The sequence below is a fragment of the Fomitopsis serialis genome (assembly GCF_022376445.1).
Source record: "Fomitopsis serialis strain Sig1Antser10 chromosome Unknown B0H18scaffold_27, whole genome shotgun sequence".
Lineage (NCBI taxonomy): Eukaryota > Fungi > Basidiomycota > Agaricomycetes > Polyporales > Fomitopsidaceae > Fomitopsis > Fomitopsis serialis.
Genome location: NW_025954987.1, coordinates 281134 through 297619, shown reverse-complemented (window position 1 = coordinate 297619; position 16486 = coordinate 281134). Strand labels below are relative to the sequence as shown.

Below are 16486 nucleotides of genomic sequence, written 5' to 3'. Positions count from 1 at the left end.
TGAGATAATATAAGTAACACAGTAGGTCCCCCATGTCTGGTTGCCTTCCTCATTATCACAGTGCGACGGTGGGTGGGTTCCGTCGAGGCGTGTCACCAGGTGCAGGTGGAAGGCCGAAGTTTGCCATAAGAACTCGGAGAGTTGGCCGTCCGTGCCTCTGATACAGACAACTCACAAAAATCCGAGTGTCAACTTCATGGACGCATGTACGCGCCTACCAAACTGCGGCCGACATGACATCAAGCATAAGACTGTGGCGCGCTTTCTCAACTCTAAGAGTCTCCTTAGATGAGTGGATGCACTGAAACAGCCGGCATGACCAGCATTGCGCACGTCCGAAGACCCGCATGACGACCGCAAACCCGTCGGCGGCCGTCGCGCACGCCCCTCGCATCATCAAATCGCCCGGTGCTTTCGCCCTTCGGGTTCCCGATGGGTATGCAAGGATCGCCAGGGTCAAGGGTCGTTATATGCGCCGTGCCCGACGAATGCTGATTGTGGCTGCGTGTCATGCACAGCACAGCGCTTCGTGGGCGTAGTGCGCCCGAGGACTCTTCCCCATGGGCACACGAAGACCGCGAAGACGCTGCTTCCGATAACGTCCTGGTGGGCTCTTATGAGAGGTGCGTTCTAAACACGAAGGTGTGGCGCTAATCGATCCACTTACCTCAGTCCGCTCAACTTCTCGAGTTCCTGATAGGTCTGACAAGCGTGCAGCGCCAGCAGTTGAGCAGAGAAGACTGAGCGAACGGAGAACGTAGACAGCCGCCAACGTTGACCGTGGGTCAGGGACCTGGATATGTCATCCCGACCAGCGCGGAGTAGGCGCGCGTCCCGGCGGCGGACAGAAGGTTGACGCGCCCGTAGATGCTCTCCATGGAGGTCATCGAGGCCCAATTCACAAGGGGGTGCGTTGTGTTGCTCCTTGCAGTCAAACAAGCAGGAACCAAACGCTGTTGGCATCCAACCACATACATAGCGTTCAAGCTTTGTCTCGCACCACGCAATTGGAACCTAGCTGCGAGCATCCATGCACATGAGCCAACGTACTTATATTTTGAATGCTTGACCAGGAATACCAGGCCAACTTCTACACGCCGCTCGGTCAGGAGCTGATTCGGCGATACAGCGCCTCAAGATACGTGTCTACCAGATGTCATCTCAGGGCGTTGGCGCCACTGAGATTCTCGTGGGTTGCAGGTAAGCCTCGAGGCCGACACAGTCTGTATATGACTCTGGCGTTGGATACTCACGAACAAGCCGGGACAAGCACAACATCACGGACTGGGCCATACCTTACAGTGGGCAAAAGACGCTTGCCGGCTTTGATGGTCTGCAACGGAGAATAACAGTGGGCCAACTCGTCAAAAGGGGATTGCCTGAGAGGGGAATGTGACCGTCTGTTGAGTGGATGAAAGCAATCCCGAGAAGATAGAACACGTCAAGAGAGAGCCAGCAGCTCATTCAGTTCTGCATCGTGTTCGCGTGAATCGTTCACCAGGAGCGACGAGAAGAGCCTCTCGGCCCCGGCATACCTTGTAGGACTTCAGCCCCGGGGGCTTAAACGATTACTGCGAACCAAGGGGATAATGGAAGGTCCTTTCATTATGACAGCCGGCCGGCCAATTCCATATCGCTAGACCCCGAGTGTCGATGTGCGCACAGGCGGAGCGTGTTGGTTCTGGTAAGTATCTCTGGGGTGGCGTTCTCAGATCAGGATTTTATCATATCGACGAATGTCGAAGGCGAGCTAGACCGAGGTTTGTGGGCGAGGTGCGGGTCGCTCGACGCGGAGGTCAGACAAGGGCCCGACGACCTCCACGCGTTTTCGGGAAGGGGTAGCAATATGTAATTTAATAGCTGGAATCCGGGGTGCAGTGATGTCCGTGGCAAGCGGAGCGGGTCGAGGATGCGCGGTCCCGAAGACCCATCAGGATCCATGAAGTGGCAGGCCGCAGAAGCGAGGCACGGAGGGGACGCAACTGGCTCGGAGGTGTGGCCGACTGGGGCAGCGCCAGAGAGATCCGTTGAGGCAGTATGTTTGGGCGCGGAGGCGACGGTGAGTGGAGGAGGCAGCCCTCGGAAGCGCCTGGTGGATGAGCACGGGGACGCCGGATAAGGCAAGGCTGGGTGCGGGCGAAGAGGAGGCGTGCGGGCGCGGGAGCGTGAGCACATCCCAACCTTGTCTGTTGGGATCGTGACTGCTTCACCGGAACGCTCGATGGGAGTATTTATGATGCTCGGCCCTACCGTTCTTCCTCACTGCTATATCTCCCCTGTCGTGCCCAACCACCCCGCATCCCTGGCAGCACACAGACATGTCCCGCAAAGCCCCCTCCCGCTTCACATCCTCATCGTCGGCTGCGGTCTCGGTGGCCTCGCCGCCGCGCACTGTCTCGCGCAGGCGGGGCACAAGATCACCCTCTTCGAGTCTGCGCCGGCCATAGGGGAGGTCGGCGCGGGCATCCAGGTCTCGCCTAACATCACCCGCCTCCTCATCCGCTGGGGACTCGCCGAGGAGCTCAGGAAGGTCTCCGTCAAACCCGAGGCCCTCACCTTCCGCAGGTACAGCACCGGCGAGATGGTCGCGTACACACGCTGGATGGAGCGCATGGACGCCTTCGGTGCGCCGTACTACCACATCCACCGCGCCGACTTCCACAAGCTCCTGTACGACCTCGCCGAGAAGGAGATGGACCTCCGCCTCAACTCGACCGTCGTCGACTGCGACCCGGAGGCGCCCTCGCTGACCCTCGCGTCGGGCGAGGTCATCCACGGCGATCTCATCATCGGTGCGGACGGCATCAAGAGCCGCATTCAGAAAGCCGTCCTCGGTCGCGAGAACCCCGCGCACCCGACCGGCGACGCCGCGTACCGCGCGACGATCCCCGCCGCGGCCCTGCTCGCCGACCCCGAGCTCGCGTCGTTCGTCAAGACGCCAGAGATGACGGGCTGGATGGGCCCCGGGCGGCACATCATGGGGTACCTCGTCGTGAGTACTGCGTTCACACAGTCGCGCTTGGCATGTGGTGCTGACACGCGCGCTCTCAGCGCGGGGGCGAGCTGTACAACCTCGTCATGCTGCACCCGGACGATGGCTCGGTCGAGTCGTGGACCGCAGAGGGCAGCGCAGAAAAGATGCGCGCTGATTTCGCCGATTTTGAGCCTCGGTATGACTTTTGTCTGCGCGTGTAGACAATACGTTGACGGTGCCCTGCAGGATCCAGAGGCTGCTGAAGACGGTCGACACGACCCTGAAGTGGCGTCTGATGGATCGCAAGCCCCTGGACACATGGGTCCATCCCGCGGGTCGTGTCGCTCTCCTAGGAGATGCGTGTCATCCCATGCTGGTGTGTATCGTCATCATCATTCGCGCTTCCCCGGCCTGACATTCGCACCCTCAGCCGTACCGTGCACAAGGCGCCGCCATGGCCATCGAGGACGCCGCCGTGCTCGGCAACCTGCTCACGCGCATATCCGACATTTCCCAGCTGAAGCCGCTCCTGTACGCCTACGAGTCGCTGCGCCTCTCGCGCACCGCGGCCACGCAGGCCTCGTCCCGCCTGAACCAGACGATCTTCCACCTGCCCGACGGGCCGGAGCAGGAGGCGCGCGACTTCCAGATGCGCAAGGCCATGGAGGCCGAGCTCGCGCTGCTGGAGCGCCAGCGCCGCGGGGAGGTCATCACGGAGGGCGAGATGATGGAGGGCAACCCGAACCAGTGGGCGGACCGCAAGAAGAACGAGGCGCAGTTCGGGTACGACGCGGACGAGGTCGCCGACCGGTGGTGGCGCGAGGTCGGCGAGCGCGAGATTGGCCCGCTGGCGCACGGTGGTGTCGTGCAGAGCGGACGGCTGTGAGTGCTAGGCACCCCCGCGTTGGCTCGCGCTTGTCCTATTCATCTAGGCCATTATCTCTGTTGCATGTTTTGGTCATGTCATTGTTTGCTTTCTTTTGCAGGTACTCGATGGATGTACAGATCATTGGCTGTGTAGAATATCAAGTGTACATGCATGCTGTATTATAGCAAGTTCTGTACATGTCTCGGAAACATAGAGGTCTTTGGCTGCACGTTCCTCTTGCCAAGAGGCCATTCGTTGTTGATACTTCTCAAAGTGCTCTTGGCGGACCTGGACCAGAATAAACACAACGTCTGCAGAACAAGGCACAGAAGCTCGAGAACTGATCGCATTGCTGCTTCCATCGTGCTCGGATGCGAATCGACCACGTACCTTTGCCAGAGTTCGATGGGCCGTCGATGTCAGGCAGCTAGTCGAGTCAACAACTCGCAAAGAGAGGAGTAACAGACAGAAGGGATCGAGACGTGCGATCGACTTGCAGGTGTGCCTCATAGGTGTTTGTGCATAGTTGCAGGGCAGCTCTCGAACGCCAAGCACGGAGAGAAGATTCGCTATTACAACTAAATATAACAGTGTTCAGAATCATTGACCAAGGCAGGCTTCTCGGAGAACACTTTCATGAGGACCAGACCGAGCCAAGTCTTTTAGCAATACAAAGTTACCGTCCCTTGGTTCCTTGACTTCTTCCGCCACACGCTGAGTCAAACTTGAGTTTAATGCGAAAGCAGTATATGAACTGCGCAAAGCTCACTCAATTGATAGATTGGCATCGCCGGCGCGACGCCCCTAAACACTGTCTCATGCAACTCGCCACTGCCAAAACGGCCCTACGATCAAGCATCTTCGTTCAGAGACGTTGATACCGCGAACGAAGCCCACTCACCAAGCGGGTCCGCCATCCCATGCTGTGCGCCCGTCCACATGCCCAGGATGCCAGCGTCGGAGCCGACAGCACCGATCTGTATCCCTTCAGAAGCCCACAAATCTGTATCGTGATCGTCTTCTTCTGAGCTTGTCTGAAGGCGCAGCACACATATCAGTGATATCAGGCCGGCAAACGAGACTTGTACTTACGAGGCTCCACCGCACCTGCCCCGTAGGCAGCATGCTGACCGTGCCATGCAATCTCCGGATATCGTCTGCAGTGCCGTCCTCGTGTCCCTCGAAGTCCTGTCCGCCCATCTCGCCTTCGACTAGGATCGTGGGTCGGTCTGGATACGCGGCGACCGACGGGGCATCGTAGCCTACGACGCGAAGGCGCACGGGGACTACGATCTTGCATTCGTTCAAGCCGGGGTCGTCAAACCCGTCGTAGTGCTTTATGTACGCATGTCAAGGGGCGCTCTTCGGGGAGGATCGTTGTGCTTACGTTGTGGTCTAACGCTCAGGTGGTTTGAGCGACATAGTCATGGTTCTTGGCAAAGATTGTACTCACGCTGGAGGTCGGCGTAGTCAAGCCATAAGACAGCTCGTCTGCGATGCGAGGATCGTGACTGCAATTTTCTGCAAGCAACGTGGCTCACTCACCTCCACACTCCCTGTACGCCCGCCCAGTCTCGATAATGTTGATTGTCACGAGAACCCTCTGAAATCACCTTTGCTTGACTATCTGCGTCATCCCTCGATTCATCGCCATGTACGAAGCAGAGTTGGTCAAGATGTGCACGGTTGACCCACACCTCCCTCCACATGTTCCAGTCAAGGAAGTCGGCGATCCTGAAGTTCTCGAGGTCGTCAAAGTTGCTCTGGACCAGTATGCGCGCCGCTGCGAGCCAAGCCCAGTCCGGGTTGAGTTGCTCCGCCGACGGTATGACACGCTTCCTTTTCCGCGACTGGACTGGGGGTTCCACTAGGGGTGGCTCTCCGTCGTCGTCGTCGGATGCGTCGACGGAATGCGAGGACGTGGTGTCGCCATTGTCCGGGAAATAGTCTGGATCACTGGCAGACTCGGAGTCGGATAGTTCCCGCAGAAACATCTGACGAAGTTCGCGGGGCGGACCGCCCTGATTGGGTATATTGTCTTTCAGGACGGGTTCGTCTTCAGTTGTCGGCGCGACCGGGAGGTATGGACCCCAGTGCCGACGCCGGCTGAGATACCCCATCCTGTAGACGAGCTCCCTCGCGCGGTGGTGCGCTCGCAGTCTCTGCGCGTCGGCGGACATGTCCATGTCCGAGACCCCGGAGGGGTGTGGTTCCGTACGAGAGTGGCCCGACGAAGACGACGCCAGGCGGCTAGTTCGCTCTTCGATGAGGTTGCGGACCGGTATGAACCCTGCGCAGGCTATGAGCTCGCCCAGTGCGAGCGATTCGGGCGTGCTGTCCCATAGCGAGTCTCGCGAGTTCGCCGAGATCTTGGTGATGAGCGGCGCGGGGAGACCGCGCTCCAAGACCGACCGCAGCCAAGGGACGTTCAGGGACTCCGAGTAGCCTCGCAGGCGTTCTGCGAAATCGGGGGTGTTCTGGTAAGCGTAGGACAGGGACCGCTTGTGCATGATTCCCTCCCACTCGACGGGGTCAGTCCGTCGCACGTCTTGATTGGGTAGATAATGGCCATGTTCGTCTGGAGCGGTGCTCTTGATGACGGACAGCAGCGCGTTCAACATCCTCAGGCTGCTGTTCGTGTCGTAGGTGGGAGTGAGGTCTACGACGGAGGTAGCAGTAGTGCGCGACCGAAGCGTGTATATCTTCTGCACACGCAGCGGTCGGACGTGCCGCTTGAGGAAGGACGCCGCCCAGATTCGTTCTCGAAATTGGCCACACCAGTCGAAGCCATCTAAGGCCCGCTGTACATCACTACACTGTCAGGATCAAGAGCGCAGGCCACTTACTAAAGTCATAGTATGCAAGCCGTCGAGGGTCATCGAATGTACTGAGGAATATCGCTCGCCAGAGGTGGTGATCGGCCGCGTCGTAGATCAGAGTATGAAAGGCGCGGCAGGTCTGCGACAGTGCTCCTATCGCTGAGGGGAACCCACCGGACGCGGCGTTCACCAGAATGATCTCGACCACTTCGGCAGGCAAAGAGGAAATTGAGGCCCTCATGTTCTCAATATCGCATGACACCGGCGTGACCTCAGTGGCAGGGTCCGTGGCAGGGCGTTCCGAGTCCTTGATCGAACCCGAGTCTGCACCGTGACCGCTGGTAGCAAAACAATGAGTCAGTCGACACTTGTTTGTAGGAACCTGCAGGATAGCAGGAGGGTATTGCACACGGAGGGGTGTCCTTGCTCTGGCGTCCGTTCATATACTTGTTCACGGCCGCGGAGGAGACTTGGAAAGACGGAACAAAAGGCGGAATACGCCACCGCCACCCACCAATCACCGCCCGCAAATCCCCTCACGTGATTGTTCATTGGAGTACGGGATTCGCGGGACGACTTCTACCATCTACGTTCGGCTGCCGTGCATTGTACTGACGAGTCGTGGCGCTGCCAGTGCCGGTACTTGAGAGTAGGAACACGGCAATATTACAATCTTGCATCTCATCGATACAAATACACATCATCGCATCTTCGACCAATGACTACCGCTAGTATCAGTTCAAGTGTGCGTTGTTCTCGTCCACCATGGTCTTCACGAGTTTCGCAATCTCGACCGAGCCCTTGAAAGTGAACGTTGTAAGTTTCGAGTGCTTAGAAGTAGTCGGAGCGGACGAACCGGAGTGTCGGAGTGGCAGCAAATGGATACGTCCTTAACGCCGGTGCCCAAAGGCAAGAAGGTACCATCCTTGGCCGTGATAAGACCTTCGGAGAGCATTTTCGAGACCTACGTGTGCATGTCAATCGTCCTGGCCCTATAACACGCGGACGTAGATGAAGCGTACCCGGGCTGTGACGACATCGAGTGTGATGGGATCGTGTTTTCTGTTTCGTTGGGTCAGATTATTGAGCAGAACTGTCCACAGCGTTCGAGACCAACTTGGTTATCAGGAGTTTGCCATCTGGGGCGTACTCCATATCAGCATACCACTCTGTGATGCTGTCTGTCAGTGCTGTCCGGTTCAGCACGCAAGGCGATGGAAATTACCGGTGATGAATGGGACGCCGAGCTCTTCGCAGGCAGTCTGGTGACATGTCCCAGCGAGGCCCATATAAGCGACTCCGAACGTCTTGGCCACTCCGACCGCTGCGCGAGCGAGATCCATGTTACGGGCGGTCATGCCATAGACAGCTCCGTGGGGTTTGATCTTGTATGCGGAAGTTCAGCGAGCGATCATGTACAAGCACGAGATATATATAGCTTACATGATACATATCCACGCTATGGAGCTTCAGGAAACCTGTGAGTGCGCCAACTTGGTAGATGAAGCACGACGCGAGCTCTTCCTAATGGCTGCCAATCAGCACTGTCGTGACGGAACAGTCGTGCACCACGTACGGGCTCAATGACCATCTCACGCCTACCCCATCCTTGCCTGTCAGGCAGCGATGGGTGCGCGCCGACAAGGACGCCGTTCTCCTTGGCTAGGAGAACGGTCTTGTTCATATGTTGAAATCCCTTGATAAGTGGGTCAACCGACGGATATACGTAAGTTCTCAAAGGACTCACGATGCATGAAATCCACAAGCAACGTTAGCCATATGGATCGTCTTCATGAGGGACTCATCATCTCCCTGTCAAGTACCTGTAAGCAACCGGCAATGATGCTTAAGATTCGGCACTATGGCAGCTCACTATAGTGTAGAGGGCAAAACCCTTAAATTCACCACCGTCAGCTTACTTCCGCATGAGCAATATCGGTATGCAAGGTTGCGCAATCGTCTGGCCCATGAATGCATACAGGCTGAAGCCATTTCGTCAATGAATGAGGTCAAGCGTAACGGGCAGTCCGGCGTCTACGATCTCATCTTTACCGACTACCACGACCTCCAAGGATATCCAGTATGCGAGCGGGTGCTGCTGCAGCACAGTCTAGTCTTTCGCGCTGTCATCAGACGACTCTGTGTTTCAACTCCTGTATATCTCTGCATCGAGGACTTCAATCACCGCGCAACCAGGCGATATGCTCACCTCTCCCATATCGCAGTTCACAGTCGCGCGCATTCTGGCGTGTTGTAGATGACAGGGAACAGTGACTTGGACACGGCCAGGAGAGCGATAGTCGATGAAGGGACAGCAGTGCGAGGAGCCTACGGGCTGTTCACTTAAGCGTTCTCGTGCGTATCTCAGGCTCTACTCCCATGGACGCTTCTCTCGAGGCAATCTCGAGGTATCCATCCCGTCTCGATAGGCTGAACGTGAACCGTAATTTCGCGTCCCATATATGTGTGCTCACATGAGGGCGATCTAGAGATATCGCGGGTTGTCCCTCTGATAGCCTGGTCTCCTATCATTCCACAAGCAGCGTCATGGAGCGCGTCGGTCTGCCTATAAGCTGGGCACCTGGTGCACGGAAGGCCGAACCCTAGCGCGCGTCCGACTCGCATCCGCGCACGATGACCTCGTCCTTCCAGCAACAGAAGCTACTCGTCGCCAACGCGGCGAGATCGCCGTGCGCGTCCTCCGCACGGCGAAACGCCTGCATATACCGACCGTCGCCATCTACACTCGCACGGACGCGACCTCGCCCCATGTCCTGCTTGCCGACGAGGCGGTCGCGCTGCGTCCGGACGACCCGGACCCTGTCTCCAATTCGCGAGGGTACTTGGACGCGGAGGCGATCGTAGAGATATGCAAGGAGCGCAGCGTAACGCTGGTGCATCCTGGGTACGGATTTCTCTCTGAGAACACTCACTTCGCAAGCTTGCTTCAGGATGCGGGTATGACATTCCTTGGTCCTCGGCCGGAGACGATCCAGGCCATGGGCCTCAAACATGAGGCGAAGGCTTTGGCAATCGAGGTGAATGTGCCTTTGGTACCCGGGTCTGACGGACTTCTGGAGACCGAGGACGAAGCGGTGGAGGTTGCTTACAAGATCGGCTATCCTGTTATGCTCAAGTCAACAGCTGGTGGTGGAGGCATGGGTTTGGCGATTTGCCGCACTGCAGACGAGCTGCGAATGAGGTTTCATTCGACGCAAGAACGCGCAACTGTGAGCCGTGCGGTAGACTGCGTCTCGAGCTGTGAAATCATGTCTATGTGTCTGTGCAGTCATTGTTCAAGCATGGGGGTGTGTTCCTGGAAAGGTACTACCCCCACGCACGGCACATCGAAATCCAGGTAATGTAGGCTATTCTGTACAAGTCTTGGTACTAGACAATTTTGTTAGGTCTTCGGTAATGGACTTGGTCACGCAATTCACCTGGGTGAACGAGAGTGTAGTGTGCAACGTAGACACCAGAAGGTCATCGAGGAAACTCCGAGTCCGTTCATGACGAGACACCCTGGTATGTTGGACGCATCAGCCCCAACAGTATGCTCACATTGACACGTTCAGATGTCTTCGAGAGAATGAGCGCCGCTGCGTTGCGTCTCTGTCAGCGTATCAAGTATGCTTCGGCCGGTACGTACCATAACGGCGATCCAGGACCTGACGAGCGTACTGACCTGTATCAGGCACTGTTGAGTTTCTGGTGGACGATGATTCACAGGAGTTTTTCTTCCTAGAGATGAACACCCGCCTTCAGGTATGTCTCCCTTCCTCCACAAATGGCTTGCGCCCTCACACCGAGCCTGGTCGCTCCAGGTCGAGCATCCCATTACAGAAGCGACGAACTTCGGACTTGACATCGTCGAGCTCATGATCCGGCAAGGCATCGCGGAAAGGGAGACACGCGACGGCGGTCTCTTCCCGGACAAGCTCGACCAAGACCGTTTCCGTCCCTCCGAGTCGGAGAAAGCTTCACGCAATTGAGGCGCGAGTGTACTGCGAGAACCCGGCAGCGCAGTTCAAGCCTAGTCCGGGGGTGTTGCAGCACGTCGAGCTGGTGCAGGCCGAATGGCTACGTGTAGAAAGCTGGGTATGAGCAATGACATGGACTTGGCGGACTCTGCTGACGACAGGCTTCTGCAGGTTGAGACTGGGACGACGATCACACCATACTTTGACCCGCTAGTTTGCAAGCTCGTCGTCACCGCACCGACGCGCGAGGAGGCCATCGCACGAATGGTGCAAGCTCTCTCAGAGAGCAAGGTGCATGGGCCACCGAATAACATGGCCTACCTCAAGGCCATATGCGAGTCAGACGTGTTCAAAGCAGGGAACGCCGTGACGACTTTCCTCGACACGTTTGCCTTCACACCTCAGTAAGTCTCATAATATCCCGATCATATGTGGCAGCCTCATGTATAGCGCTCAGGGCTGTGGACGTACTGAGCGGAGGTCTCGAGACATCCGTGCAGGACTACCCCGGCCGCCGGATCGGCATGGGCATCCCCCGCGGCGGACCGATGGACCCCCTCGCCTTCCGCGCCGCGAACATGCTCGTGAAGAACGACCCTGGGACGGAAGCACTCGAGATTACGCTCGTAGGATGCCGTCTGCTCTTCCATGTCGCAGCAGTCATCGCCGTCACGGGTGCGGCCACGAAGGTGACTGTCAATGGAGAGACGTCGGGATGTGGCGGAGCGTCGTGGTCCCGGCTGGCGCGAAGGTCGCTGTTGGGACGGTCAAGGACACGGGATTCAGGGCATACCTCGCTGTGAGGGGTGGCTTCCCGGAGATTCCTGAGTATCTTGGCTCCAAGTCGACGTCGAGTGGATTGGGTGGCTACCAGGTATTCCTCTTCTCCGCCCAACATCTAGCAAGAGTACTCAGACTCGTCTGTACAGGGACGTGCATTGCATGCAGGCGACACGATCGCCCTCGGGGCCTGCTCACCGCTCCAAGACGAGCGGACCGTTGAAGTCCCACCGACGCTGATCCCCGTCTACCCCGTGGATTGGGTCGTCTACTGCCTCGCAGGACCGCACTCTGACGAGGAGTTCGTCACTACGGAAGGGATTCAGGAGTTCTTCGACACCCGCTGGAAAGTGAGCGCGTCGAGCAACCGCATGGGCATCCGCTTGGAAGGCCGCCTCTGCAGTGGGCGAGAGAGACGGGCGGTGAAGGCGGCTCGCACCCGTCGAATGTGCTTGACAATGGGTATGCCTTCGGGACGATCAACGTCAACGGAGACACTCCTGTGATATTGACGAATGACGGGCCTGATATGGGCGGATACATGTGTTTCTGTACTGTCGCGACTGAGGAACTGTAAGCCTTCACAGTACTACTTCAGAAGGGCGGTCCGCTGACTGATCGTTTGTGCAGGTGGAAGATTGGACAACTACGCCCTGGGTCTACCATCCAGTTCCGTCGTATCTCCGCACAGCAAGCAACGGAACTTGCAGTTGTGCGCAAGCGATACTTTGCTGAGATCGAGAGCGTTGTCTCTTCGAAGGACACTACCTTAGATGTGCCCCCTCCTGCGATGTTCGCCCTAACATTCACAGACTTGTCTCAGGATCCAAAGATCCACGTCATCGAGCCTGCTGCCGGCAGCGTGCGTCCGAGAGTCGTGATTCGGCAGGTGAGACAGAACGCTCGGTGATGCCCAGGATTGTTTGACTATAGGCGGATGCAGGCAGGCGACTCCGCGATACTGGTCGAATACGGAGACATGAAGTTGGACTTCAATCTGCGGGCAAGAATTCATGCACTCGAAGGGAGATACGACAACGAGAAGTGAATGGAGTATGGTCGCTAGCCCCTTGCATTCGATCGACGATGGTGCGTTGATGGTCTGGACAGCGATGATCTTGACTGACGACTCAACTCCTTAGGTGCGCTACGATCCGTCCACAATATCGCAAGCCGACCTCTTGGTCGTCCTTATCGAGGCTGAGTCGTCACTGCCGGACACTTTGGAGGACATGGTCTTCCCGGCGCGGAGGATCACCTTCCCCATTGTCTTGAACGACCGCTGGAGCAGGGAAGCTCTTGAGCGATACATGCGCACGACTCGGGCAGAGGCAGCGTATCTGCCGAGCAATATCGAGTACCTAGCGAGGAATAACGGATTGGACGGTGGTGCGGAAGAGGCATTGCGACTGCTGATTAAGTCAGAATATGTGAGGTCTTTTCGGGTCTAGATCACATTGCTTCCTGCTGACTCTGCACTTGATTTAGCTTGTCTTTGCAGTCGGGTTCTACATGGCATGCCCCTTCCTCGTCCCGGTGAGTTTGCCCTGTCACAGGGCGTTTGACCTTTTGGTTTATGCAATTCACGTCAGATCGATCCGCGATGCAGGCTCGTTGGTCAGAAGATGAATCCTTCACGGACATACACTCCACGTGTAAGTCGCCGTCTTTGGGGCTGCTAGTGTTGAGATTGATTGAGATCAGGGTTCTGTCGGCATCGCTGGCCTGGTTGCTGCGATATACCCCATCGAATCCCCAGGTGGATACCAACTGTACGGGCGTACGCTGCCCCCTTGGCAGACGTGGGGCAAAGGGAGGAACTTCGGACCCGACCAGCCATGGCTTCTACAGCCATTCGATCAAGTAAGCTGTTGGCGAAGCGCCGTTTCGCAGCCGATACCCATCACGCATCCAATAGCTTGTTTTCGAGCCCGTAGCTGAGGAGCAATATGTTGAGGTGGGTTGGTCCCCTCATCCTTTGACTATAGATTCACGGCATGCTCCCTCTAGGCAGAGACACAATTCGACGCTGGCCGTTATGTCTTCAAGGTAAGCCGTCAGTGCCCTTTCAGGTACATATACTTACAGGATCGGAAGATCGAGGAGCGTAACTTCTCGATGGGAGAGTATAACGAATTCGTGTCGGGCATTGCGAACGATGTAAAGATATTCAAGGAGAAGCAAGCCCAAGGGGTTAAGATCGAAGAAACAAGGCAAGTACTCGTGCATCGCCAACCCCATCACCACTTACGCTCGGCACCACAGGGAACGCGGGCTCTTCAGCAAATGGCTTGTACAAAAGCAGCAAGAAGCCCCGAAAGAGACGGAGATGGGAGACGACACTGTTGGTCAGTGAATTTATCAATCTTCACTGTTGGTTCTCACTGCGTTCGCAGGAGTTCATGGGGCAGCGACAGTCGTTTCTTCCCTGACGGCTTCCATTTGGAAGATCAAATGCAAGCCGGGGGACGTGGTCAAGTCTGGCGAAGATGTGCTTATTATCCTCGAAGCTATGAAAACTGAGGTCAATGTCGAGGCTGGCGAGGAGAACATCGGGCGCACAGTGGCCGGATTCGGGAAGGGCGTGAAGGAGGGCACGGCCGTAGGGTCCGGCGATGTGCTCGTAGTATTCAAATGATCTCAGAACTATCTTTGTGCACACGCTAAGTTACAGGCTTTGCGCTGGTCTCGTAGCCAACTCGTACCACCTCGTACCACCCACGACCGCTCCGACTCCGAGCATCCTGAGGCTGAGGCTGAGGCGTGTGAAAGAGCAGGTGAGCTGGAGGGCCCGTCCGAACTTGAGAAGTTGAACCAAACCAAAGAACTTATCCCAAACCATCATCATGTCTTCTGACGACGAGGCAGACGACTACGCAATATTCTATCCTCATCCTACGAACCCCATCCATACCGAGATGCAGGTATATATCAGCAGCAAGAGTTTATAAAGACGTTAGTCAAGGCCGCTATGTTCAAAGCCAAGAAACGACGTGGACTGGACGTTGATCTCGACTCGGATACACATTTACTCAGTGTGCATCTTTTGATTTGCTGGCTGGTGGTGACCATACTAGCCCCCTGGATTGTCGCTGTTGCCCGATGAAACGTTACTCGATCGATCGTAGCCGCAAATGGCTTCGCGATAATCAAGACGCTCGGGGCGCCATAATCATCCCCTGCTCCCAGTTCGTATGTTTTCCCATCAGGACCACAACCTGATTTGTCACATCCTGTTTGTCACGCCAGAGAGTGAGTCATCTCTTCTGAATACGGACATCACTCACTGCGTCTAGTACTGGAAAGTCTGGACGACGTGGGAGATCTTGCCGCTAGCCATAGGAAGGTCATCCGTAGTACGTAGCCTTGTTATACCTCTAGGCTGTCAGCTGATTATTCATCAGAAAGGGAGAGGAAGGCTCATGACTCCTCAGATCGCTACCACGCTGCGGTCGGATGGAGTTTGTCGAGCTCAGGCGTACGGAAAGTCGTTAACGACCTCATGACCGTTTCACGCGGGACGACCACACAACAACTATGGTCCTCCAGTCGCCTTGTTCCACCCTACGTTGGGCTTGCTGCATACGTCTTCGTCGTCTGACTTCGATCTTCCCGAGAGCGAACTAAATTCTCAGAGTTCGAACAGGTTCATCTCTTTATGACACAGGTTTGTGTAGCTACGAGAATGAGGAGGCGCAGACAGAGGCCATTCGGGATGCCCTAAAGATAATCTTCAGGTTCGATCTCGATTGGGACACATCCATCGGCGACACCACCTTGATGCGGTTTTTGGCGGCTCACGCCCGTTCGGCTTGGTGATAATCAAGAACGAGTCCGGGTTGGGTGGTGATGCATCTCTGCAAGCAGGTCTATCCTACGCGAAAATCGTAACAGGTGACAATGACAAAGTCTGAATGTTGACTGTATGTACTGCGACGGTGTCACTGACGAGGTACTCTAGCTGGTACGGCAGCGACGGCGCCAGTCAAACTACCCTGCTATCCTGATCGGAATGATGGGTGACCTCCTCGAGATCGGGATTGCCATGTACACCGACGGACCCTATACCGACTGTGTCTTCTCGGAGCGGTTGCGTTTGGACTTCCACCGGAACGAGAACGTTCTCCGTGTCGCGCGGGCCTTCAAGGCTGTTCAGCTCGCTGTGAGTGACCTTCGCGCATTTTATGCACGACTCGACGCGGCACCTCCGAATCCTCCCATCAGCATCGCACATCTCTTTCCCTCACCTCTGCCGGACCCCTCCTGGAAGGACAGCATACCATCCTTGACTTTCACGCACCGGATGTCTCGCGCTGGGCAGCTCTATCTCATGGCGGAGTCGCCAGATCGGAGGTCTTCGTGCATCTATGTTGCCACTATGCCCAAGTCACTGGCATCAGGAGCCGGCGATACTGCCGACGGCGAAGTCGAGGTCCTCGTCAAGTTCACCGCGAGCTACAACGAAGAAGCCCACCGCATCCTCGCCGCAGCCGGGTTGGCGCCTAATCTGCACGCCTGCATTCCCGTGTACGATCGCCTCTTCATGATTGTCATGGATCGTGTTCACGGCGAGATGGCGTGGTCGTTCGAGCAGAGAAAGGAGCTCCTCCCGTACAGCATCTACGCCGACGTCAAGACTGCCATCAACCTGCTTCATGACAAGAACCTCGTCTTTGGTGATCTACGGTCTCCCAACATCATGTGTGTTCGTCGATCCGATGGCGATGGCTCAGACGAACGGTGGAATGCCATGCTGATCGACTTTGACTGGGCCGGGTTCACGGTGATGCATTCTACCCAGCGATTATGAATGACCAACTATGGTGTGGGTTCCCTCCATGCGGCGAGGAGGGTTGATGCAGATGGAGCATGATGTTGGTATACTCGAGCGAGTTGAAAAGTTGTGCGAACCGAACATGGTGTAATTCTGTATTACTGGACGCGTAGATGTGGTAAATGCATAGTATGGTCGCAATGTACCCGGCTCAAGTTTCCTGGGATATAAGTAATGATGGTCATGAACTCGTGCAAGGGTTTCTGGTAATGGGGTTTTCATTCTCCATAG

The 16486-nt window shown here is 56.4% G+C and overlaps 5 protein-coding genes across 5 annotated transcripts; 3 read left to right on the top strand and 2 right to left on the bottom strand.

Moving 5' to 3' along the window:
* Positions 1 to 2236: 2236 nt before the first annotated feature.
* On the top strand, positions 2237 to 3860 carry B0H18DRAFT_875555 (FAD/NAD-P-binding domain-containing protein; the record flags this gene model as incomplete). The annotated part of the gene is made up of 4 exons (XM_048040435.1): positions 2237 to 2992; positions 3052 to 3170; positions 3221 to 3350; positions 3405 to 3860. 4 exons carry the CDS (start codon positions 2237 to 2239, stop codon positions 3858 to 3860), a joined length of 1461 nt encoding a protein of 486 aa, XP_047894304.1.
* A 1074-nt stretch (positions 3861 to 4934) lies between these two features.
* Positions 4935 to 7305, bottom strand: B0H18DRAFT_1003087 (uncharacterized protein). Its single transcript, XM_048028409.1, has 4 exons — positions 6689 to 7305; positions 5388 to 6633; positions 5230 to 5333; positions 4935 to 5177 (listed from the first exon to the last, which is right to left on the bottom strand). Exons 1-3 carry the CDS (start codon positions 6900 to 6902, stop codon positions 5267 to 5269), a joined length of 1527 nt encoding a protein of 508 aa, XP_047894303.1. The 5' UTR covers positions 6903 to 7305; the 3' UTR covers positions 4935 to 5177; positions 5230 to 5266.
* Positions 7306 to 8599, bottom strand: B0H18DRAFT_1003075 (lactam utilization protein lamb). Its single transcript, XM_048028408.1, has 9 exons — positions 8535 to 8599; positions 8432 to 8484; positions 8238 to 8357; positions 8105 to 8185; positions 7887 to 8046; positions 7779 to 7830; positions 7684 to 7723; positions 7518 to 7625; positions 7306 to 7461 (listed from the first exon to the last, which is right to left on the bottom strand). The coding sequence occupies exons 2-9, from the start codon at positions 8453 to 8455 to the stop codon at positions 7396 to 7398; spliced, it is 651 nt and encodes a 216-aa protein (XP_047894302.1). The 5' UTR covers positions 8456 to 8484; positions 8535 to 8599; the 3' UTR covers positions 7306 to 7395.
* On the top strand, positions 8523 to 14221 carry B0H18DRAFT_1094423 (urea carboxylase; the record flags this gene model as incomplete). The annotated part of the gene is made up of 25 exons (XM_048032381.1): positions 8523 to 8540; positions 9346 to 9891; positions 9951 to 10019; positions 10069 to 10186; positions 10237 to 10302; positions 10356 to 10426; positions 10486 to 10618; positions 10662 to 10759; positions 10813 to 11045; positions 11099 to 11316; positions 11349 to 11515; positions 11571 to 11771; positions 11825 to 11994; positions 12052 to 12310; positions 12365 to 12405; positions 12447 to 12510; positions 12564 to 12851; positions 12910 to 12957; positions 13014 to 13076; positions 13126 to 13284; positions 13340 to 13378; positions 13432 to 13470; positions 13519 to 13634; positions 13687 to 13769; positions 13818 to 14221. The coding sequence occupies 25 exons, from the start codon at positions 8523 to 8525 to the stop codon at positions 14057 to 14059; spliced, it is 3549 nt and encodes a 1182-aa protein (XP_047894301.1). The 3' UTR covers positions 14060 to 14221.
* An 879-nt stretch (positions 14222 to 15100) lies between these two features.
* Positions 15101 to 16381, top strand: B0H18DRAFT_283188 (uncharacterized protein). Its single transcript, XM_048037407.1, has 2 exons — positions 15101 to 15329; positions 15383 to 16381. Exon 2 carries the CDS (start codon positions 15434 to 15436, stop codon positions 16229 to 16231), a length of 798 nt encoding a protein of 265 aa, XP_047894300.1. The 5' UTR covers positions 15101 to 15329; positions 15383 to 15433; the 3' UTR covers positions 16232 to 16381.
* Positions 16382 to 16486: the final 105 nt, after the last annotated feature.